This window comes from Mustela nivalis, assembly GCF_964662115.1.
Source record: "Mustela nivalis genome assembly, chromosome: X".
NCBI classification, from domain to species: domain Eukaryota; kingdom Metazoa; phylum Chordata; class Mammalia; order Carnivora; family Mustelidae; genus Mustela; species Mustela nivalis.
The window spans coordinates 105871511-105897866 of NC_139040.1; the positions used below are offsets into that span (position 1 = coordinate 105871511).

At 36.0% G+C, this 26356-nt stretch overlaps 1 protein-coding gene across 1 annotated transcript in view; it reads left to right on the forward strand.

Moving 5' to 3' along the window:
* DMD (dystrophin) overlaps positions 1-26356 on the forward strand; it is a 2004585-nt gene that overhangs the window by 586217 nt on the left and 1392012 nt on the right. The window contains exons 12-13 of the mRNA XM_082716529.1: positions 1605-1755; positions 21212-21331. Of these exons, the coding sequence (XP_082572655.1) occupies positions 1605-1755; positions 21212-21331 (271 nt within the window). The remainder of the gene's footprint in view (positions 1-1604; positions 1756-21211; positions 21332-26356) is intronic.

Genomic DNA, 26356 nt, shown 5'->3' on the forward strand with positions numbered 1-26356 from the left:
TTTTATCCATGTTGCTTCCCATAAAAAGAAGATGTCTACTATTTTTGTTTGATAAATTAAACCTCATCCCCATGGGCTTTTGATTGCAGGGTGCCTCAGGGAACATCTGTCCGTGAAAAGTAAAAGGCCAGTAAATGGTACCGTCCAGATTATATTGAACACTCAATTATGTGTATATCACGTGTATTTAAATGTGCTGACTAATGATAATTTCTGGTGAAGATCGTATAAATCAGAATAGTAAATTCCTAATTCCAGTTTTGTCTTCCTTCTCAGCATGCATTATACTATGAGTTCCAAAAATGCTTCCAACATGTCTTCCTAAAGAATATTTACCTCAAAATAGGTATTAACACTTCTCATTTGAATCTCAAATTTTTGTTGAATGGATGAAGTAACCTCAAGTTTAATTTTCATCTTTATCATGAAGTTGTGTGATTGAGAGGCAAGATATTGTCCCATGTCCCTGATGCTGGAAATATAAGTGAGAAGATTTAAGAACTTGGATTTAGGGGGCGCCTGGGTGGCTCAGTTGTTAAGTGTCTGCCTTCAGCTCAGGTCATGATCCCAGGGTCCTGGGATTGAGCCCCATATCGGGCTCCCTGCTCAGGGGGAAGCCTGCTTCTCCCTCTCCCACTCCCCCTGCTTGAGTTCCCTCTCTTTCTCTGTGTCTCTCTCTGTCAAATAAATAAATAAAATATTTTTTTAAAAAGTTGGATTTAGGGCATATAACCAGGCTTTAAATTCATTATCCAGTACACTGTTGTTTACATCTTTGTAAACAATACATCTCTTTCAATTATCTATTTCTGTATAACGAATGGCTCCAAAATGTTGTGGCTTAACACAGTAATTTTTAATTACATCATGTCTCTATAAATCAGAAATTTGGGTAGGACTCCTATTCTATGATTCTACAGTTGTAATTCTACCATTGTAATATGGCTGAGGTCACTCTTTAAGCTGCATTCAGCAGGAAGCTCAAATTTTAAGATAGCATTTTCTCCTCTAGAGTCGCGCTCAACATGGTCTCTCATTATTCTGTAGTGTAACCTGGTCTTACAGCATGGCAGCTAGGTTCTGGGAGAGAATATAAATGCTTTCTTTTTCTCTTACAGCATTTTTACTTGGGACTCCTAGTGTTACTTCTGCCATATTCTACTGATCAAGTCAAATTAGAAGTCTGTTCCATATTCGTGAGGATGGGACATAGACTCTTGGGAAGAGTGACCACATATTAGTGGCCATCTTTAATCACCATACATATTAAAGTAACAGAGATGTCAATGAACAGTTGCCAGGATATGCTATTAGTTCAGTTATCAGAGATGGGTGACACTTTACTTAACACGTTCACATTTAATTAGGTATGTGAAACTTCCTAAAAATTAGGATGTGTAAACCATAATAAGTCAGAGAAAGAATAACTTCAGAGGTCATTGATCATGGGCTTGGCTTCCCTTATTTCTTAATGTTTAATAGATGCCAAAGAATGTGAACATGTCATAAATTACATAAATGTCAACAGTTTGTCTTGCAGGTTTAATAATAGTAAGTAAAGTTGTTTTGATAGAGTTAATAATAGACATCTTTCAAATTTTCAGTTTACATAAAGTTCTAATGGATCTCCAGAATCAGCAACTCAAAGAGTTAAATGATTGGCTGACCAAAACAGAAGAGAGAACAAGGAAAATGGAGAAAGAGCCCCTTGGACCTGATATTGAAGACCTAAAACGCCAAGTACAACAACATAAGGTTAGTATATTTTATGCTATTTGCTTTCTACTGGGGAATAAATTCCACATACATATGGGTATTACATACATACATACATATATACATATATCATGGTTTATAGATAGGAAAAAATTAAAGCCTCAAGAAGAGTTTGAAAGTCTTTCCTGATATTTTTTGGAGTGTTTGTTTGTTCAAATACAGCATACCTTGGCTTTCATGTTTGAAAAAAAAAATCAAATGTATTCCTGGAAGAGAACAGTGCTAGATATGTGATTTTAATAAATCACATAGTTTTGGTTCCTTGGAAGAGGGACTGTGTAGGGATTACTCACAATGCAAATTTAACTAAGACAAGAGTTTTTTTTACATTTTTACCTTCAATTCATAGTCTTAGAACAGGCCAATATTGATTAAAATTAACACCTGTAACATTGCTTTTCTATAAAATACAGGAATCCATCGTTTATAATATTTCCATCTTTTTTCAGTTTATTTATACATTTATGAATTATGCTCTTCGGTTGCCAGAAAGCATTTGTTTCTGTGATTAGGATTTCTACAGGAATATTTCTTTTTTTTCTCTTCAGCATCCATGTTTTTAAATGTTAATTGATATATAACATTGTATAAATTTTAGGTATATAAGTTAATGATTTGAAGTTTGTATACACTGAAAAATGATCAACAAAATAAGTCTAGTTACCATCTGTCACCATACAGAGTTAGGTACTTTTTTAAAAAAGATTTATTTATTTATTTGACAGACAGAGATCACAAGTAGGCAGAGAGGCAGGCAGAGAGAGAAGAGGAAGCAGGCTCCCCGCTGAGCTGAGAGCCCGATGCGGGGCTCTATCCCAGGACTCTGGGACCATGACCCGAGCTGAAGGCAGAGGCTTTAACTCACTGAGCCACCCAGGCACCCCTAAGGCACTTCTTTTTTTTTTTTTTTTAATCTTGTGATAAGAACTTTTAAGATTGACTCTCCTGGCAACTTACAAATATACACTACAGTATTATAGACTGTACTACTGTGCTTTATGTTACATCCAGATGACTTGCTGTTTTCTAACTGGAAGAAAACAGTAAATACTTCATGACTCACTTCAACCACCTGGCCTACCCCCTAACCCCCCTCCCCTCTGGCACCCACCATCAATTCTCTGCATCTGTAAGTTCTGTTTTGTTCATTTATTTGTTTCTTTGAGTAAATACCCAGAAATGGAATTGCTGGATCATATAGTAGTTCTATTTTTAATTTTTTGAGAAACCTTCAAACTGTTTTCCATAGTGTTTGACCAGTTTACTTTCTTACCAACAGTACACAGGGTTCTCTTTTTTCCTACATCCTTATGAACATTTCTTATTCTGTATCTTTTTGATAATAAGCATCCTAACAAATGTGAAGTGATAGCTTGTTATGGTTTTGATTTGCATTTCCCTGATGATGAGTGATGCTGAGCATCTTTTCATGTGCCTGTTGGCCATCTGGATGTCTTCTTTGAAAAAATGTCTGTTCAGATTCTCTGCCTATTTTAAAATCTGATTGTGTTCTTGTTGTTGGGTCATATAAGTTCTTTATGTATTTTGGATATTAACCCCTTATTATATATATGATTTACAAATATTTTCTCCCTTTCTGTAGGTCATCTTTTCATTTTGTTGATGGTTTAATTTGCTGTGCAGAAGTTTTTTTACTTTGATGTAGTCCCACTTGTTTATTTTTCCTTTTATTACTTTTGCTTTTAGAGTCAAAATTTAAAAAAAAAATCACCAAGACTTCTGTCATGGAGCTTACCACCTAGGTATTCTTCTGAGAGTTTTATGGTTTCAGATTGTACATCAAGTCTTAATCTGTTTTGAGTTAATTTTTGTGTATGGTATAAGATAATAGTACTGTTTCATTCTTTTAAATATGGTTCTGCCATTTTCTCAACACCATTTATTGAAGAGAATATCCTTTCTTCATTGTCTGTTCTTGTTTCTTTGTTGTGAATTAACTATTCATGGGTTATCAACATATGTTATTAACATATGTTAATTAACATATTCATGGGTTTATTTCTCGGATTTCTACTATATTCCATTAATGTTGTCTCTGCTTTGTTTATGCCAAAACCATACTGTTTTGATTACTATAGCTTTGTAATATAGTTTGAAGCCTGGGAGAGTCATGCCTCCAGGTTTTTTCTTCTTTGTCATCATTGCTTTGGCTATTTGAGGTCTCTTGTGGCTCCATACAAATTTTAGGATTGTTCTATTTCTGTGAAAAATGCCATTGGAATTTAGATAGGGATAACATTCATTCTATAGATTGCTCTGGGCAATATGGAGGTTTTAATATTAGTTCTTCCAATTCATGAGCATGAAATATCTTTCCATTTACTTGTGTCTTCTTCAGTTTGTTTCTTCAGTATCTTAGTAGTTTTTAGTATATAGCTCTTTAACATTCTAGGTTAAACTTATTCCTAGGTACTTTATTCTTTCTGAAGCAGTTGTAAAATGTTTTTTTTTAATTTCTCTTTCTGATAGTTTGTTGTAAATGTATACAAATGATTTCTGTATATTGTTTTGTACCTTGCAACTTAACTGAATTTATTAGTTCAAATAGTTTTTGGTGGTATCTTCAGGATCTTCCATAGGTAAAGTCATGTTGCCTGCAAATAATGACAGTTATTTCTGATGTGGAGTTTTGAAGGTGCTTCATTCTTTTTTTTTTTTTTAAGATTTATTTATTTGACAGAGATCACAAGTAGGCAGAGAGGCAAGGGGAACCAGGCTCCCCGCTGATGAGCCTGATGTGGGTCTCGATCCTAGGACCCTGGGATTATGACCTGAGCCAAAGGCAGAGGATTTAACCCACTGAACCACCCAGGTGCCCCTGAAGGTGCCTCATTCTAATAACCATCATAAAATTAACTCTGGGTTTTATTGTAGGAACAAGAACTTGCTTAGTCCATAAAGACAGACGGACAGACAGACACACACACACACACACAGAGTTTCCTTCATAATTGGTCCAGGTTAGGCTTGCCAGGTTTAGGAAATAAAAATACAAGAAGCTTAGTTAAATTTAATTTCAGAATAAGCAGCAAATATTGTTTTTAATGCAAGTATGTCCCAAACTACTTATTGTTTTTTTTAATTTTTTATTTTTTATAAACATATATTTTTATCCCCAGGGGTACAGGTCTGTGAATCACCAGGTTTACACACTTCACAGCACTCACCAAAGCACATACCCTCCCCAATGTCCATAATCCCACCCCCTTCTCCCAACCCCCCTCCCCCCAGCAACCCTCAGTTTGTTTTGTGAGATTAAGACTCACTTATGGTTTGTCTCCCTCCCAATTCCATCTTGTTTCATTGATTCTTCTTCTACCCACTTAAGCCCCCATGTTGCATCACCACTTCCTCATATCAGGGAGATCATATGATAGTTGTCTTTCTCTGCTTGACTTATTTTGCTAAGCATGATACGCTCTAGTTCCATCCATGTTGTCGCAAATGGCAAGATTTCATTTCTTTTGATGGCTGCATAGTATTCCTCAAAATGCCCTATGACCCAGCAATTGCACTACTGGGTATTTACCCTAAAGATACAAACGTAGTGATCCAAAGGGGCATGTGCACCTGAATGTTTATAGCAGCAATGTCCACAATAGCCAAACTATGGAAAGAACCTAGATGTCCATCAACAGATGAATGGATCAAGAAGATGTGGTATATATACACAAACTACTTATTGTTTATATGAAATTCAGATCTTTGTTGGCATCCTCAATTTGATCAGACAACTATACTTAGATTCTGTGGTTCCTGGATTTGTGGCTTTGAAAGGGAATATCTGTTTCCTCAACTCATTTTTCCCAAATCTGCATCTCACTCAACTTAATTCTCTTTTTATAACATTTTGTCAGAGCTAGTTTCATACTCTGTGTGGATGCAAGATACTGTTATTTCCTAAGAATTGGAGTTCTTTTCTTATTTAATGAGCTTCTGTTCATAGGATTGGCCCTTCCTTTTGCTGCCCCCACAGCTGTCCTTTGGCCATGGTAGTTTACAGTCAAGCAGTTTAGGGAGAGCACTAGCTATAGTCATCTCTATCCATTGCACTAATGGGGAAAAATAAAATGTCAGCTGTATTCTAATTTTCATTAGAAAATTATGATGCAAAGATGCTAATTTGATCTTGTAGATTTTTATATTTTTTTAAGATTTAAAAAAAATTTTTTTCAGTGTTCCAAAATTCATTGTTTATGTACCACACCTAGTGCTCCATGCAATACATGCCCTCCTTAATATCACCACCAGGCTTACCCAACCCCCCACCTTCTTCCCCTCCAAAATCCTCAGTTTGCTTCTCAGAGTCCACAATCTCACATGGTTCGTCTCCCCCTCCAATTTCCCCCAACTCACTTCTCCTCTCCAACTCCCAATGTCCTCTGTGTTATTCCTTATTCTCCACAAGTAAGTGAAAACATATGATAATTGACTCTCTCTGCTTGACTTATTTCACCCAGCATAACCTCGTCCAGTGTTGTCCATGTTGATACAAAAGTTGGGTATTCATCCTTTCTGATGGAGGCATAATATTCCATTGTATATTTGGGCCATATCTTCTTTATCCACTCATCTGTTGAAGGGCATCTTGGCTCTTTGCACAGTTTGGTGACCGTGGCCATTGCTGCTATGAACATTGGGGTACAGATGACTCTTCTTTTCACTACATCTGTATTTTTGAAGTAAATACCCAGTAGTGCAATTGCTGGGTCATAGGGAAGCTCTCTTTTTAATTTCTTAAGGAATCTCCATACTGCTCTCCAAAGTGGATGCACCAACTTGCATTCCCACCAACAGTGTAAGAGGGTTCCCCTTTTTCCACATACTCTCCAACACACATTATTTACTGTCTTGTTGATTTTGGCCATTCTAACTAGTGTAAGGTATCTCAATGTGGTTTTGATTTGAATCTCCCTGATGGCTAATGATGATGAGCATATTTTCATGTGTCTGTTAGCCATTTGTATGTCTTCTTTGGAGAAGTATCTGTTCATGTCTTCTGCCCATTTTTTGATGTGATTATCTGTTTTTTGAGTGCTGAGTTTGAGGAGTTCTTTATAGATCTTGGATATCAGTCCTTTGTCTGTATTGGCATTTGCGAATATCTTCTCCTATTCTGTGGGTTGCCTCTTTGTTTTGTTGATGTTTCCTTTGTTGTGCAGACACTTTTGATCTTGATGAAATCCCAGAAGTTCATTTTCGCTTTTGTTTCCTTTGCCTTTGGAGACATATCTTGAAAGAAGTTGCTGTGGCAAGTGTCGAAGAGGTTACTGCCTATGTTCTCCTTTAGGATTTTGATAGATTCCTGCCTCACATTGAGGTCTTTCATCCATTTTGAGTTTATCTTTGTGTAAACTCGACCAAGAGATTGGTCGAGTTTCATTCTTCTATACATAGCTGTCTGGTTTTCCCAGCACCATTTATTGAAGAGACTTTTTTCCCACTGGATATTTTTTCCTGTTTTGTTGAAGATTAATTGACCATAGATTTTATTTATTTATTTGAGAGAGAAAGAGAGAGCATGAGGGGGAGGAGGGTCAGAGGGAGAAGCAGGCTCCTCACTGAGCAGGTAGCCCAATTCAGGACTCCAGGATCATGACCTGAGCCAAAGTCAGTCACTCAAACAACTGAGTCATCTAAGCACCCTGGTCATGTAGATTTTAACTGAACATGTGATAAAGAGGTTAGATCTAGTGCTAGACCTCAAATGGGACCAGATTTCATGTGTAAATCACATGCTCCTTTGGCCTACACTGTAAGTTGCATACAGACAGTTTCTGTATACACTAATGGCTTCCCTGTTTCTGAGGATATTTGCTGCCACAACAGAGTTTCAGCCAGTTTGAGGGTGGGAAGGAAGCAGTGCTGCCACAGCTGCCATGAATTAGCCAATAAGGAATGGGAGATGCTGGATAAATCCTCCAGAATCCTTACCCTGCAGTGAGGCAATTCCAAGGTGTTTCTTAATTCCCACAGTCTCTCAAAGGTTTCCCAACAACACTGAGCCCCAGGTGTCCAGGAGGTAAACTGTTTCACATTCCCACTCCATAATACCTCCTGAGAAATCACTTCCCAGATAAACTCTTTGCACCCAAATCCTTGCCTTAAGATCTATTTGGACAGAGCTCAACCAAGACAAACTTCTTGCCCTGGAAGCCAGAGTACTCTTCAGCTAAATGCACAATTTTCAGAAATTACTTAATTCTCGTGTTCTTCCCATCTTCCCATTGGAAATAATGTGGATTTTAATGTTTCCATTAGTTTTTGAATGTGAGGCTTTTCAGGAAAGGGCAAGACTAAATCTGATAACACTGAGCATCAGAGGGAATAATGTTGGCCCTGAATGCCTGGAGCATGAGCAGGAAGCCAGGAAGCCAGGAAGCCAGGACTCCAAAAGGAAAGTGGCAGAATAGCGTGAGGCTAGCCTTGAGTGTAAATGACGTAGGGCAACTACAAGGAAATGTGTCAGCTTGAAACCCTGAACAGACCCTTCATTCATCATAGACAGGCCATCTAGTATCTCATATTCTGACATTTACCTGAAATGTTTTGCATTTTACTCTGAAAGATATAGAGTGAATGGAATGGAAAATATTTGACTAATATTGTCATAAAATTTGAATAGATTCCCCATTACTTGAAAATGTGCCATTTCTGATGAGTATGAAATTGCTTTGAAGAGAATAATCTGAAACAAAAAGTAACAGAATTATATGAAAGTTGATTATGTAGTCTTTTACATCCAAGACTTACTCGTTTAAGTGCATAAAAAGAAACAGAAGGTATTGGTTTTCTGGTCCTGAGAGTGAGGCCAACATCTACCTTTAACTGTTTAAACCTACTTCAGGTTATATATTTATAAAATATATATAAATATTATATATATTTTATAATATTTAAATAGGGAAAAAACATAGCTAAGGGATAGCCTGACAATTGGTATAACTCTTTTGTTACTTGACATAATTACAGGGAGAGAAAAATGATTTAACAAAATCAAACAATTTATAAAGAAGTTGAGTTCATTTATTTATTTTTAAGTTTTTATTTAAACTCCAGTGTAGTTAACTTCTTAATTCCCATCACCTATTTCACCCATCCCTCCACCCACCTCCCCTCTGACAACCATCACTTTATTCTCTATAGTTAAATTTAAACGGGAAACCTACTTTCTTAAAAGTACACACTAAAAGGAGTATTTTTTTGTTGTTGTTATTCTTGCCATGCTTCATAAAACAGAAAAAGATAAATGTTCTTCCTCTAGATAACTGGGTCCAAACTAAAACCTGATTTAAATAGTCATTGATTCACTTTTCTGCTTTTCTTTCCAAGAACTGTAGGTGAATGAAAATAAGGAAATTTCTTTTGACAGCAAAATACATCAGTAACCTTGGTACTGAAGAAAGCAGCTCCACCCAGCTGCATCACCACATTCCTTACCTAAGTTAACTTTTAGGGGTTTTAGCTATGTATAGATATACATTAAATCCCTTAGTTTTCTTCTCTCTTTTTCTAAGAGATGATTACAGATGACAAAATCAAAGAAAAAACAGATTTTGTTTGCCAGGAATCCATTTTAATTCTTCTCATGTCAGAAGACTCTGGCTTGTTCTCTCTCTTTCTCTCCCTCCCTCCTTCTTTCCCTCCTTCTAGCCCTTTCTCTTGCTCTCCTCGGGTTGGAGGACAGAAAAAAAAATTGCAAATCTTGTAAGTAAGCCATGAATATTACAGATATGCTTCTCCATGTTCATTGATAGGACCCTTTAGTATCTTCATTTCAACATCATTTTATTACGAGGGAGGCTAGAGGTGCAATCACTGTGAAATGCCATGGAGATAAGTCACTTTTACTGACTCTGCCAGTTAGGCAAGGTAGAACAATCGATTCTATATTGGTGGTTACTATTAAATGTAGCTGAAGTGTTAACTCTGGGTCACTGGGAAAAGTTCACTTTCCTGCAAAACTTGGAAAAACCAATCACTCTTCACAGCTGTTGCTTTGGGGAGAGGTTTTATAGGTTTACTTTAGATCTGAATCACCCAAAAGTTATTATCTCAAGAATGAATACATTGAACTTCTTCCCCTTGCGAAGGAACATGGTAGAAATAATTCTGGTTGGTTATTTTTGTCTTAAGAGTCACACTTTATTAGTGATGTTGATAATAAATGAAAGGATTCCCCTTGATGGAGTGACAGTATTATTGGGGAATAAAGGTCTATTGTTGGCTTGGATATTCATTAATGGGAAGGAAATGGGCTATTTGGGAGGGGCTTTTAATCAAAAGGAAATTATTTGGCTGAGGAACCTTTTGTCTCACAACACAGTCAGCCTGAGATGAAGGTTAAGGCTTAGTGTACTAGCCAAGTTTCCAATTCTTTTGAGAAATTTAGACTTTTGTTATTATCTACATTGACTTAGTAACAGAATCAACAAAGTCCTTACCATAAAAGTTATTAGAATCTGCAGATATTAATATGACATGTGTGCTACATTCTGACTTCAGTGAATGTTCTAGGTTAAGTACTGACTACTACAAATTAAATGAACTCTTAGTAGCCCACTCATCTATCCTTTCCTTGCAGCTTAGTTAATCCCAAACATTAGAGTTGCCAAGACAGAGACCTTTAAAATGATCTAGATGTTCATGTAATCGGGAGGTTTAGGTGTAATCCTGCTAAAGGATCTGGGATTTCATTTTATTCCATTGTGTTCTGTTCCATATCAATGAGCAAACACTAAAGCACAATGGGTTTTCTAAAGAATACAGAGACCTACAAATATGGAGTCTTCTTCAGAAAACTCACATGTTAGTATAGCAGGTAAAGACATGGAAAACAAGTGACCATTGTACAAGGCAGAATATGACAAATGACTTGAGAATATTAAAACCAGTGACTTGGTTGGGCAAAAGAAATGAGGGGGGAAAATGTAGAGTATGTCACTTGCTTAGATTATGTGTTGTGTTATCCTCAGAGCTAGAAGAGTACAAGCTGATCGTGGAGGGTCTTGAATTTAAGACTCAGGCATTTGGAGTTACTCAGTGTGTAGTAGGGAGCTATTATTGATGAGAAATTAAACTGAAGAGTAGTGATTTAGGAAAATCTATTTAAATTTTTAAGGAAGATATATCTTGTAAGATAAATCAGAGCACAGATGAATAGGAAGCCGGAGACATGGTAGGAGGATACTGCAGAAAGCATATAGAGTTTGAATGGAGGCAGTGTCAATGAATATTAGTTTTTTGTTTTTCTTTTTTTCTTAAGAGTTTATTTATTTGCTTATTTATTTGACAGAGAGAGAGAGAGAGAGAGAACGAGCGCACAAGCAGGGGGAGCAGCAAAGAGAGGGAGAAGCTGGCTCCTGCTGAGCAGAAAGCCTGATGTGGGGCTCAATCCTAGTACTCTGGGATCAGGACCCCATCCGAAGGCAGACATTTAACGAGTGAACCACCCAGGCCCCCCCATCAATGAAAATTCTTAGCAGGTGTAGGACACATTTCAGAAATCAACAGCAGACCAGCAGGACTAAGTTTAGGAAATGAGCAAAGGACATGAAGTAATAGATTGTGAGACTGGGCAACTGGGAAGCAAAGTTGGATATTAACGTTACAGGGATGATAAAAACATTGGACACATAATTGAATAAAAACCACTTAGAATAATACCTGGTACCTAGAAATATATGAATGATCTTAGCTATTACTTATTGTATATTAACAGTATAACATTGGACATGTCTCCAAGCCAAATGAGATTGATTTGTGTGATAATAGCATTCTTTTGATATCAGGAAGTGGCATGTTAAATTAGAAAAAGACAGTATCACTCTTCATATTCAACTGAATTGTATTTGCCAGATCTCAGTTTTAATTTCTTAAAATCTACTTGATGGGTAGTAAGGAGGGCACATATTGCATGGAGCACTGTCTGTTATATTTAAACAATGAATCATGGAACACTACATCAAAAACTAATGATATAATGTATGGTGACTAACATAACATAATAAAAATAATAATAAAAAATAAATAAAATCTACTTGAGAAGGCGTCTAATTTCCCATCTCTATGCTAAAAGCAAGCAGGGGATTCCAAGGATAACTTTACATACTAGATATGCTATTAATTAAATTAAAATAATAATAATGATGATAAAATCATGCTCACATTCTTTTAATAAATCAAGCTATTCCAGCTAAGAGATTAATAATTGGTTCATTAAAAATCACTGAATATTGATTCAGTAACATTACATTGCTCAAAATATCACAGCCTTGTTTTCAAATACATCAGTACATCTACTGAAATAAAACTATCCAAGACGCCATACTCTTAGAGACACTAGCTTTATTTTTTTTTATTCTTAATTTCTCCTATAATATTTCTTTATTAGAAGTTTCTGGCTCTGAGGGGGGTAAAGAAAACAAAAAGGAAAACAGATGACTCTATCTCTCACTTAAGGAATTATTCTAATGTAAAGTATCTCTGTTTTTCTGAACCAATACCAATTAGTTTCAGTTTCCTTGAATAGGTAATGCAATATTAATAATGTAAATGAATTATTTACATGTACAAAACATTTTAGAATGCATTTTAGGGGAAAATTTTTCACAAGAAAGTCACAAAAGATATGATAATATGAGTTTTAAGGAAGTAATTTTTCTTGAAAAATATATTCATGTGTCTTATGACAAAAGACTATAAATCCAGTCTCATTAAAAATAATGTTGAGGGGCACCTGGGTGGCTCAGTGGGTTAAGCCGCTGCCTTCGGCTCAGGTCATGGTCTCAGGGTCCTGGGATTGAGTCCCGCATCAGGCTCTCCGCTCGGCAGGGAGCCTGCTTCCCTCTCTCTCTCTCTCTCTCTGCCTACTTGTGATATTTCTCTGTCAAATAAATAAATAAAATCTTAAAAAAAAATAAGGTTGAATATGACACTGTGTCTCTTTTTTTAATTTAAAAAAATTTTACTGTGTCTCTTTTTAAGGAATATAAAATTGGTAACTACAGTGTACTGTAATTTTGTGTTTAATAGTTCTGTTATGAGCAAAATGATTTCTAGTAGTAAAATTGGCAGCACTCTGTTATTTATTTATTTATTTGTTTGTTTGTTTGTCAGAGAGAGAGAGACAGAAAGCACAAGCAGGCAGAGTGGCAGGCAAAGGCAGAGAGAGAAGCAGGCTCCCTGATGAGCAAGGATCCCGATGTGGGCCACGATCCCAGGACTCTGGGATCATGACCTGAGCTGAAGGCAGTGGCTTAACCAGCTGAGCCACCCAGGTGTCCCAGTAGTACTCTGTTTTTTAATGGAACTACAGATTGTAGAGTTAATTTATACTGGATAATAGTTTAGATTCAATTTTTTTTATTATGTTATACTAGTCACTGTACAGTACATCATTAGTTTTTGCTGTAGGGTTCCATGGCAGAGAGAGAGAGAGCACGGAGGGGAGAGGGAAGGAATCTCAAGCAGAATCCCCACTGAGTGTGGCGTCCAACTCAGAGCTTGACCTCACCAATCTGAGATCAAGACCTGAACTGAAACCAAGAGTCAGACACTTAACAAACTGAGTCACCCAGGAGCCCCTAAATTTGATATTTTTAATATGATGTTCTATAGTTTTAGTACACTAAGTGTATATAGTAATTAGAAAATATATGATGTGATTATTGAAAGATTTGGTAGTAAATACTGATGCCCAGAGAGACTGCTTCCATGGATCTTAGTCTAAAAATTAAATAATAAAGTGATAGTGTCAGAACTAGAAGAAGAATCAGCATTTTATCACCCCCCACCAACTCTAAGTTTTATGGTAGCTGATTCTAAAGTATTATCGCATTTAATTCCAGTCCTAAACCTGTCCTGGAGGGACTGATTGATTGATTGATTGATTTCTCCCTCTTTGTGTTCTTTTTTTTAATGTTATTACATTCAGTTAACTGGCATATAGTACATCATTAGTTTTTGATGTTGTGTTAAATGATTCATTAGTTGCATATAATACTCGTGGCTCATCACAACACATGTTCTCCTTAGTACTCATCACCTGGTTATCCCGCCTCCCCCACCCCCTTCCATTCTGTAACCCTCAGTTTGGTTCTTGGAGTCCGGAGTCTCCTATTTTTGTCTCCCTCTCTGATTTCTTCCCATTCAGTTTTCCCTTTCTTTCCTGGTGGTCCTCCACAGTATTCCTTATGTTCCACATATGAGTGAAACCATATAATTGTCTTTCTCTACCGGACTTATGTCAATTATTGTAATCCCCTCCAGTTCCATCCATGTTGATGCAAATGGTGGGTGTTCATCCTTTCTGATGGCTGAGTAATACTCCATTGTGTTCAGTGAGGTTAAGGAATTGCTTGAGGTAAATTAAATAGTAATCAACAGATTCTGGCTTTCCATCTTGACATTTTTTTCTTAGATTCCAAGGAAGGTGGACTCTAGTAGCTATCCTAGAGGCTAGATCAAATGCAGAGAGTAGCAAGGAGATTGGGCAAGTGTGGCACTTGATTTTCCCTGGCTTGGGAATGTTTAGATGGAAGAGATGGAGAGACTGTATGTAGGTCCTCAGACTCAGAGTAAGCAATGGGGAAAAAGCACATTAGTGGTAACTGCAGATGAAGTGCTCAGATTTAAAATGGTTAAGGAAATGATTTTCAGCGTTAATCCTGTAGCTCTTTCTTTAAAATTAGGGCAAAAAGAACTAGAAAGGGAACATAAAACAAAATAGGCTTATGATGAGAATAGCAGTGGTGTCTGAGCAGAAGGATAATCAGTAGAAGGGAATATCACATTGACATGCATATCACTTCCTCTGTGCTCTGTCTGAAAACTTCCACCTTGCCCCTCTCTCCCAATATTCCTGTTCTTTTCTTTTTCATTAATTATTGTTAGGCTAAAGGCATGATATTTATTATATTTTCTTAGTGTTCACTTTAATTGCTGTTTTCCGCAGTGTAACTATGGACAGGATGTATGGATGCCTGCATGCATGGATTACAGAGGAAGGAGGAAAAGTATGAGAATTGAAGTCTATTATCTGGTGATTAGGGTCTGTCCTCCTTCCCCCATCATATACCTTTTCTGACCATACTCATTTTTTAGCAATGTAGGTGATCACTAGATCAGTTAGGTTAAAGCTTCTGTTGTTAGTCTCATATAATAGTTTGGAAGTTAAAGTCTTACTTCTGTATTTTCTGATGAGCACTGGGTGTTATATGTAACTAATAAATCATTGAGCACTACATCAAAAACTAATGATGTACTATACAGTGGCTAAATGAACATAATAAAAAAATAGTCGGTTTTGTCTTATAGAATAAAATAAAATTTATTTTATATTTTTCCAAATCCTAAATATTGGCTATAACTTCAGCCCTTCATTCCCGAATTTCCAAGGGCACACCCTTTCTGTACTTATGGTACGTATTAGAAGATGATAGACAGCAGGAATTAGATGAGGGTGAATGAGGTGACTATTGGCTTCTTGCAGTAGGCTTTGAAGTCTTTGTTCTGAATGTGCCTAAATGTGAAATTTTAGTACTAGCTGTTAATGTTTAGGGAGTTCATGCTGTGTGTCAGGCAATGTGCTAAGCAATTATATCATATTCAGAATTCCTAACCACGTAAAGAGATAGGTACTCTTATTATCCCAAGTTCGAAAATTAGTAAGTTGAGGCTTGATGTGATTGAAAACTTTCTCAAGGTCACATAACTGGTTAGCAATGCATCCAGAAATCAAACCCAGGAAATCTGACTTCATATCCCACACCATTAAACATGCATAGGTTTTTATTAGTCTTTCATCCATACCATACCCTATTCTACTTAAACCTCAAACAAGGTAGGATACATTAATTACCAACTCTGTTTTTAAAATAATTTTTCATATTTCTTGAACTCTCATTTTGCACTTGGGAAGATTTAGGTGGGAATATTTAGGTTTTTAAAATCTTTCAGAGGTCTTTGAAATATTCTTTAGAGCCCAACTTTGGTAGCTTAGGAATTGGCTGAAACATAAACATTTATTTCTAACAAGAAGGTAAAAAAGAGTGGGTTCTGATATAAAGACTAATATAACTATACAATCACATTTAGTAAATGGATATCAAAATAAAAGGTTTTCTAGGAAGGCCTGTTGAGGTAGCTTTTTAAAAAATATTCTTCAAGTGTACAACAAAATTACATACTATAAATAGATCCTCCTGAAGAACTGGACTGCACTGTGACCAGTCAGGCTTAGCAAAGTGAATATTGGACAGAAAATAAAATGACAAGTCATTTCCAGATCATTTCTCTCAGGGAAGCAGGAGCTACAGAGCCTAGACCAATGTAGAGCTGATGGAAAGATGGAAGTAAGAATGGCCATAAGAGAAAAGGTGAAATAGAAGGATAAATTGCCTACCTTCTCATCATTTCTTAAGAAATCATAAATTTTCCTGATTTGGCCAGGATGTTTTTATCTGAAAATGAAGTCAATTCATATCAGGATGTATTGCATTAGCTAATTGTTCATAAATATCTAGAGACTTATTGTTGTTGTTCCTGAAATATATATTTTTTAAAATACTGTTTTCCTAGGCATTGGTCTTATCCCATGTTTCTAGAAACTCTTCAAATTTCTTAAGACTTTTTGCAAATGTTCTATGTGATACAAGTTTTGTTCTCATCCTCCTTTCTTTTTCTGTACTTTTTCTTAGGCTAAACTAAAATTCAGCAGATTACTTAAATTTTATATTTTGTTGAACATCTTTTAATTATATTAATTGTTTTATTTAACATATAATGTATTATTTGCTTCAGGGATACAGATCTATAATCATTAGTCTTACATAATTCACAGCACTCACCAATTTAAAGTAATACTTGGGAGGCAGCAGATGGTCTTAGCATCCATGCATAGCTTATGATCTGTGTTGTTTCTAGATGTGTGTATATATGTGTGTGTGTGTGTACGTGTGTACATGTCCATATGTGTGTTCATGTAAGACTCAGTGTTGGCAATTTTATGTTGGTTGATCTTTGAAGTAGAAGTTTATGAAATAGTGTATGCATGTAGGCATGTTACTAAGCATATACTATGGCCAAGGGAAGTATTGTAGAACCTCCTAGAGAAATTATGAGAGACCTTATTTTTGTGTTCTCTTTCTCTAAGTTTCTATTAATGGTTCATCTTCACCTCTGCACATCAAATCTAGTAATTCCCTAGCCTTACATATTCCCATTCCTTTATTTTCCAAGCATTACTTGGAAACCACTTAAATTTCGAGTAAACACTAAAGTGACTCTTCCTCAGTGATCATTCTGAGCCAGTTTTTGAAAAACAAGTTGACATGGGTCAGGGCAAGAAGGGTTCACTATTACTGATGACATTTGAAGGGAATAGAAGAAAAGTCATATTTAAGTCACAAAATTGTGAATATGTACTAAGGAATAACAAATTTGGTCAGGACCTTTAACTACAGAATAATTTACAAGAAATAGAATTATTTACAGAGGTATAACAAAATCTGTTCATCAAATCTGAGCATTTTTAATGTTAAATTTCACTGTTGGCCTTTTGTCTTGTCATAAGGAAAAAAGAGATTGTTTGTTGACATTAGAGAACAAACATTGCTGACATTTGTATCTATCTAATAATGGTATAGAAATGTAATTAGGAGCTTGAATTTTTTTTTTCATCTGGTAAGTGTAACAAATGCATTATTTGAATAAAAATAATGGCAAGAAATACTAATAAAATACCTAGCATATACTTGTGTTTCTGTAAATAATTTATATGCTTTTAGGCAAGAAAAGCACACTTTAACAATCATATTACAGCCTTTCAATTTGAAAGTATTATTTCCTGATATGCAAAAATGTTAGCATACTTCTCTGGGTATATATCTATATTTGGAATAATTTGGCTCATAATTTCAGGATCAATTAGCAAATCTATTATAAATCTCTATTGTATAAATCCAGCTAAGAGAATTACAAATCCATAAGAAATACTTAATTAAAATTCATTTTAAAATAGTTTTAAAAATTGTGATGTATTTTAAAAATTAGTAGTCTTTGAAATCTGTATTTTCTCAAAGAGGGAAGCAGGAAGGCCTAGTTTATACCGATGATCTAGGCCCTTATTCGTGGATATGTAGGTGAGCAGAAAAATTTAACTTTTTAATCCCAACTCTCTGTAGTGACATTTTTGCTCCTTCCAAGAATCAACTTTTGTTAAAAAAAAATGAACTCTAGACATTGGATATTTTATAGTCTTTTGTCTTTTGATGTTACTGGGGGCATTAACAAATACTGTGGTATGCATTCTATTTATTTTCAGAGGGCAGATCTGAGGAAATAGGAAATATGATTATAATGTTTCAGTGGCTTCTGTTTTTTTTTTAATTAATTTATTTATTTTCAGAAAAAACGGTATTCATTATTTTTTCACCACACCCAGTGCTCCATGCAATCCGTTTTGAGGCTATGGAGTATGCTCAGAAACGTTAAGTTTAACCCTTTTTGTTTTAATCCCTGATTATGAGTAAAAGAAGAGGTATAATTTGAAAAAAGTCATAGAAGAGAAAAAGAAGTACTGGAAATAACTTAAATCAAATAGAGTCCACCTTCCTTGGAATCTAAGAAAAAAATGTCAAGATGGAAAGCCAGAATCTGTTGATTACTATTTAATTTACCTCAAGCAATTCCTTAACCTCACTGAACACAATGGAGTATTACTCAGCCATCAGAAAGGATGAACACCCACCATTTGCATCAACATGGATGGAACTGGAGGGGATTACAATAATTGACATAAGTCCGGTAGAGAAAGACAAGAATTTGAGGCACTGTGAGTGCCTTTCCCATGTTCCTTTGTTTCCCTTTACTCACTATAAATCCTCATAGGTCTTATGTTTGATTTTGAAGCTATCAATCCACAACCAGCTTTAGTCATTCTCTGTGTTAGCACTCCTGCAAAAGCATAAAATTTAAATAAGAATGGCAATGTATTTATGGGACTAACATAACACAATAAACAATAAAAATTTCCTTTTACCAAAAAAAAAGAGTACACTTATCTTGATGTGCACTGAGTAACATATGGAATTGTTGAATCACTATATTGTACACCTGAAACTAATATAACACCGTGTATTAACTATACTGGAATTAGAATACAATATGATACAATATAATACAGCAAATTAAATAAATTAGAAAAGAGATGGGAGGGGAATCTTATAGATCAGAAGAGATTTAAGAGACGAGACACATGGTGTGAATTTTATTTGAATTTTGATTCAAACAAACTGAAAAGATTATGTCATTTTTGAGATAATCTGAAATTAAATAGTAATATTAAGAAATTATTGGTTTTTTGACCCAAAATTGTACTCTTGTGATTATGTTCAAAATAGTGACTATTCTTAGAATTATATACTTAAAATAAGAATGAAGTCACATAACATTTAAATTTTGCAACAAAAATAATAGGGGATGAGGCGTGGATAGAGAGAACCAGCCTTGGGTTGATGGAAGTTAGGTCTGGTGGTCAGCACATGGACTTTAATATTTCTTTTGACTTTTGTGTATGTTTCAAATTCTTCACAATAGAAAGTTAAATAAACAAACCAATCTTCCCTGGGGGGAAAATATGGCAAGAATGTAATTTCTGATTATAAAGCAATTAGATAAGCGAAACAAAATCAGAAATCTAAATGCTGGAGAAAATAAGTAGTACATTTGATCACATATGATTTAGAAAGACCAAACCTAGTTTTAAAATTAGTATTTCACAATCAAATGATGATTTTTCTCAAGTTCCTTTATTAAGATATATTAAACCAGTGAAAACAAATATTTAGATGTAAAAATGTGAGCAATATAGCATTATTTCCTAGTTGTTTGTAATACATGTGATTGTGTATACTCTCATACTTGAATGGTACAGAGAAAGAATTTGGACATATTAAGGAAATGAACTTATGGCCACCAAAATATTATTCTAATTATTTTTACAGTTTCTGGATGACACAGTTGAAATGCTTCCAGTCTTGCCTTATATAACTCAGAAAACATAGACTCAATATAACTTTCAAGGACAATTCTGAATGTTAATGTTTCCATTTTCAGCCTCATGGCAGAAAGAGTTTTATTACCCGGTGTAAGCTCTGGAATGTCAAAAGCGTGATAGGCAGTATAGACTCCACACACAAAATAAATGCATAGTCATTTTATTCTAAATTGCTTCACTTGAAAATATGGCATGAAAATCTAGAGAGAGGAACTAAAAGTAAGTGATTTGATAGTTCTCTAAAATAGTGAGACTCAAAAAATGAAAGTCCTAGGATAAAAATGCTCATGTTTTTGAGTTTGTGCTGTGACCAATCCCAAATAAGTTTGCTTACATCTACCATAGGGTTTGCATAACAATGAGCTGGTCTGATAGGTACCAAACATCATTGTCTAACAGGAAAGGACTACAGATTTTCCAGAAATTAACAGACCTTGTCCCAAACCTGTTTCTCCATTCTTATATTATATAATAAAACATTCCAGGGAGCAAACTAGCTGATGAGACATTTTGGGTACCCATGAAGGATTTTCTAATCACAATGAGGGTAATGTGATAAGGACTTGAGGGAACTGGAGCTCCCAGGCAAGATGTCTCAGTTCTAGAACATCCTTCTCTGTTACTCCTTCTCTATTTATCACTCTGTTTATCCTGTTTATCTTTATTTTAAAAAAGTTGTATACTATGATTTTTGAAAGATTAGACTACCATTTTATGGTTATAGATGATGTCAGTGTAGTTGTAATTACAGTTTTTCAAAAGCAAATCCCTTCTATTAGATTGTAATCTTTATCCAAACGCATTGGTGCATTTGCCCTTACCCCTCTGCCTGGCCCCATTCATTCAGCAAAAGTTTATTGATCTTCAGTCAAAGAGAATAGTAGGATAAGGAAATGGCAAGAGTAAGTGTAGAAAACAAAATATTTTTCAGTGAAGGGGAACAAATAATAAGGCAGTAGCAGGAAGGGTTCTTTACTTCAAGAGAGTTGATCTTGTTACAGTTGATAATGGTGAGCTTCAGTAGAGGAGATGCCGAAGATGCGAGACAGCAGGTAATTCTAGGAATAAAGTCCTGAAGAAGGTGAGAGTAGGTGGAATAAGGTGTAGAACATCCTACCATGCTTTTCTCAACAGATGCTCCCTCTGTGTACTTCCACGTTCAGTTGACAGTAGAAATGTGCTAAATTTGGTGAGCACCATAGCAGAAAATTTGCTTGGAATGGTTCTGGTTTAATAAAAAATTACATTACCCAAAACATGACAGAAATTAAATCCCACACATTTGGGGAAAATGTTTTCTGGCATTCAGTTCAGGAGACTATTATTCTAATTGCTTTTAATTTTTTAATCTTACAGGTGCTTCAAGAAGACTTAGAACAGGAACAAGTCAGGGTCAATTCTCTCACTCACATGGTGGTGGTGGTCGATGAATCTAGTGGAGACCATGCAACCGCTGCTTTGGAAGAACAACTGAAGGTCAGGTTATTTTCTTTAATACACTAACTGTGTCATTCAAAATAATTAATTGCTATTCATGAAATATTTAGAAAATGTATAATATAATTTGTATATTATAAATATTTACAATATAATATATTTATTTAAACTAATTCAAATTATGTCCCATTTGTACACATTTCCCTTTCATTACCTATCCACTGTTTGTTCTCACTAGCTTCCTGGACTTTGGAGAAATATATGAAGGCAGTTCCACTTTTTTTTTTAAATTATAGATGAATAACCTGTATTAGAGAACTGGTCAGAGAAATATTGGTTATGTCCTCTTAAAAGCTATAGTTAAAGAGAGGACAAAAGGTAAAAAGAAAAAAAAAACAAAAGGGATCACATTCAATCAAATCATGAGAAGCTGAACACCTTCGTATTTTCTTTTCCTGGAAAACTTCAGTTATAGACTTGATGAGGACATAGCAGGATATTTAAGTTCTAGAGTTTTATTGGAGGAGATACTTAGCCTTTCAGTCCCTCATTCAACCTGAGTCATGTAATTATATCCTTGAAACATAACCAGTGCCATTAACAAAAAGTAAGTTTTGTATTTTCATATTTTTATTTTTCTTCCTAATTGGAAACAACATTTTACCGTTAAAAAAATTGAAAACATTTTCAACAAAACATATGTACATACACCAAAATATCAACATTAAGGAAAAATACAATTTACTGTTCTGAATGTGACAGATACACACACACACACACTCATACACACACACACACACACACACACACATACACACATACACACACACCTACCAATTATACTTGAGGCATTCACTTTACCCATGAAATGCCTGCCTTTTCCTTGTGATTGTGAGGGGCCAATAGTCTGACATGTCTAAGGATCCAATCAATTTGACTTTAAATAACTTTATCAGCACAAGGTTGCTCTAAACATAGTTAATCTTACCTACTTATAACACAGTTTCTTAAAGCCTTATCTCTGCTTTCTTCTTTCTTTGCGTGAATTGTTTTTTTATCCCAGTAAAATGTCATTTCCCCAGGTTACTGCCTTAAACTTCTTGTCTCTAACAATGGTATCTTCTTCTCTATCACTAAACAACAAAAAGAAAATTCTTAAACCACTACAATAGATCATTTAACATAAATTAGTCACTCATGTTAATTGCTTATGATTAAATGAAGTTGCAGGGATTACAGACATAAAAAGGCTTATGACACCTGCTATTATAATATATCATCACATATATGATCAGATGTATTGTACACATACATACTCATGGCCAGGTAAAGGACTGTATTGATAGGCCACTGCTATAACCATTGGAAGGAATTCTGTAGTTCTCATAAAATAGTGTTGTAGATAATTACAGATGGGTAAAAATTGAATACTCAGCATTCCTCAGAAATTTTCAGAAAAGGTAGAAGGAGGTTGGGGGCAGAAGTTGGGAGGGAGACTGGTTAGGAAAAAATCAAGGCCAACATTTTCTAAGTCATAGACTATTTCTAGTTAACCCCAAAACTGTGAAACATCTACTTTGGTATTACCAAACCTAATACAACTAGCTTTGGAATGTAATCATTCTGGGATAATGTCTGTGGGGCTAAGCCACCTTGAAAAACCATCTATAGTACTCACAGATGGTGACGGGGTTAGAGCTTACATAGGATAAATTAAGAGTTGCAGCCCTAAGCTTTTCTATATTTATTATCATACTTGCTTTCATTGGCTCAGAGATACTTACTAAGATACTGTGTGTGTATTGGCTTCTCTTAAATCATATGGTTCCTTCTGTATTTGTCCATGATTGTCTCACTATTAAATAGTGTTGACTACTGCCTTCCAGCTTTCTCTTTTCCCTGTGACCCCCTTTTCCCTTTTGATATCCTCATTTCCTTCTATATACCTCCTTACTCTGACCTGACCTTTAGATAATCTAGACTAGAGTCTGAAAGGGCAGGGTTAGAAGGAATTCCTTGGAGAGAACACCCTGGCTTGAACATTTCTTTCTTCTCATCCCATCACTTTTCTCAGTCTTAGAGGAATCCATGCTTGAATTCTATACCTACTTGACCATTGGTTTAACTTGCTCTGGAATGGTGGGTGCTCCCCTGACTTTGACATTTTGTTGATTCTTTCTTAGGTTCTTTGCAAATGACATAATATAGGCTTAACCTAGTTGGATTTTTAAAAGAAAGGGGAAGAGAAAGAGAAGATGGCAGAGAAGGAGGAAGATAGGAGAAATAATAAAGGATAAAGAGACAGATAAACCAATACATTGGAGTAGTCACTTTGACAACTACACAAGGATTCTTTGCGTGTAATAAGAATTCTGTCTGTGCTTCAGAAACCATGAACTATTACTGTGTCTTATACAGGGCCCAGAGGAATTCTGTTAGGATAGGAAGAATTTGAGGAAAGAAAAACAGGTATGTGGCCTCCATACAAGGGACAAAACTGAAGCACAAACAGAAGGAAATACAAAATTGGCAGGGATCTAAGAAGGATCCTCAAGGGCTTTTGTTGGAGCTAGGTCTGGTCCTCTATAGCTTATTCCTCTCAGCTTATTGTATTGAATGTTTATCCCACTCCCCCATTTTCCACCGTTACAGTGCCTTCATCTGTTTTGCTCCTGTGTGCTGAGGCACCATCCAGGGTCCCCACATGGATACCCACTGGTCTTTAGTTAGGAGATGCAAATGGAGCAAACTAGAAAGGGAAGTCCTTGATTTAGTACAATGAGAGAGGGATGTGTTCTTATCATCTGGATTTAAAACTCTGAAAATATTCCTCAGAGAATATTTTTACATGTGTTGACTTAATTCTATGAACTTTATTGTAAGTTGTATTTTCTCTAACTTTTTTTAAAAATATATTTTATTGTTATTTGACAGAGAGAAAGAAAGAATGAGCACGAACAGGGGGGAGTAGCAGGCAGAGAGAGAGAGGGAAAAACAGGCTCCCCATGGAGCAGGGAGCCTGATACGGGGCTGGGATCATGACCTGAGCTGAAGGAAGACACTTAACTGACTAAGCCACCCAGGTGCCCCATTTTTCTCTAACTTTTTAAAAAGACTTAGAAACCTTTCTGTTAAAAGGTTTGAAGGAAAACAAAGGTCAGAAATATGCTTAGGGATTCTGAAAGATAGCATGGTTTATGAAGGACAATATTCTGAAAAGCACAGTCTGTTGTAAATTAATTTGATTCTCAGAGATTCAACTTGTCCCTCAGCAATGTCACCACAGGTCATAAACTTGTCCTTAGCTTTAGCAGTTTCTATGATGTCAATACATAGAGAGCCTGATTTGTAAGCAATGATGCCATTTAACTGATTTTATTGAGAAATAGCTTGACTAAATAACTGAGATTAGTAATTTATGTAGAGTATTCAGTCCAGGAGGACATTATCATATCTCTTTCTAAGCATCTACATTCTGTTTTTCATTTTTTCAGTGAATATTTGCTATGTTCTTATTATGTCCCAGGGATTGTGCTAGGTAACAGAGGTAAAACAGTAAACAAAAAGAGAATTTGTCATTATTTTCCTGGGTCAAGAGTGAATAATCTGTGAGCCTGCTGCCTTCTTTGGAAACTAGAAACAGTGGTAGCCATTTCTCATGCTCCTTCTTTGAAATCAAATGCTAATTCTTTTCATCCATGGTCACCATGGTAGGCATGGTAGGCATGGTGACTGCTCTCTCGGTTCTTGCAGTCTCATGGAGGAAATAGACCTTAATCAGATATTAACAAAAATGACCAAATAGGAGGGTTCCCCTTTCTCCACATCCTTGCCAGCATCTGTCATTTCCTGACTTGTTTATTTTAGCCATTTTGACTGGTGTGAGGTGATATCTCATTGTGGTATGATCTCCCTGATATGAGGAAGTGGTGCTGCAACATGGGGGCTTAAGTGGGTAGGAGAAGAATAAATGATGGGATTGGGAGGGAGACAAACCATAAGTGACTCTTAATCTCACAAAACAAACTGAGGGTTGCTGGGGGGAGGGGTTTGGGAGAAGGGGGTGGGATTATGGACATTGGGGAGGGTATGTGCTTTGGTGAGTGCTGTGAAGTGTGTAAACCTGGTGATTCACAGACCGTACCCCTGGGGATAAAAATATATGTTTATAAAAATAAAAACAAATAAAAAAAGGTAAAAAAAAAGACCAAATATTCCCAGGTATCTTATGGTTTTTGGTGCTATGGCCAAAATTAGCAGGACAGGAAACAACAAGTGTTGGAGAGGATGTGGAGAAAAGGGAACCCTCTTCCATTGTTGGTGGGAATGCAAGTTGGTGCAGCCTCTTTGGAGAACAGTGTGGAGATTCCTCAAGAAATTAAAAATAGGACTTCCCGGGCGCCTGGGTGGCTCAGTGGGTTGAGCCGCTGCCTTCGGCTCAGGTCGTGATCTCAGGGTCCTGGGATCGAGTCCCACATCGGGCTCTCTGCTCAGCGGGGAGCCTGCTTCTCTCTCTCTCTGCCTGCCTCTCCGTCTACTTGTGATTTCTCTCTGTCAAATAAATAAATAAATAAAAATTTAAAAAAAAAAAATAGGACTTCCCTATAACCCTGCAATTGCACTCCTGGGTATTTACCCCAACGATACAGATGTAGTGAAAAGAAGGGCTATCTGTACCCCAATGTTTATAGCAGCAATGGCCACGGTTGCCAAACTGTGGAAAGAACCAAGATGCCCTTCAACGGACGAATGGATAAGGAAGATGTGGTCCATATACACTATGGAGTATTATGCCTCCATCAGAAAGGATGAATACCCAACTTTTGTAGCAACATGGACGGGACTGGAAGAGATTATGCTGAGTGAAATAAGTCAAGCAGATAGAGTCAATTATCATATGGTTTCACTTATTTGTGGAACATAACAAATAGCATAGAGGACAAGGGGAGTTAGAGAGGAGAAGGGATTTGAGGAAAATTGGAAGGGGAGGTGAACCATGAGAGACTATGGACTCGGAAAAATGAAAGGGCGGGGGGTGGGAGGTTGGGGGAACCAGGTGGTGGG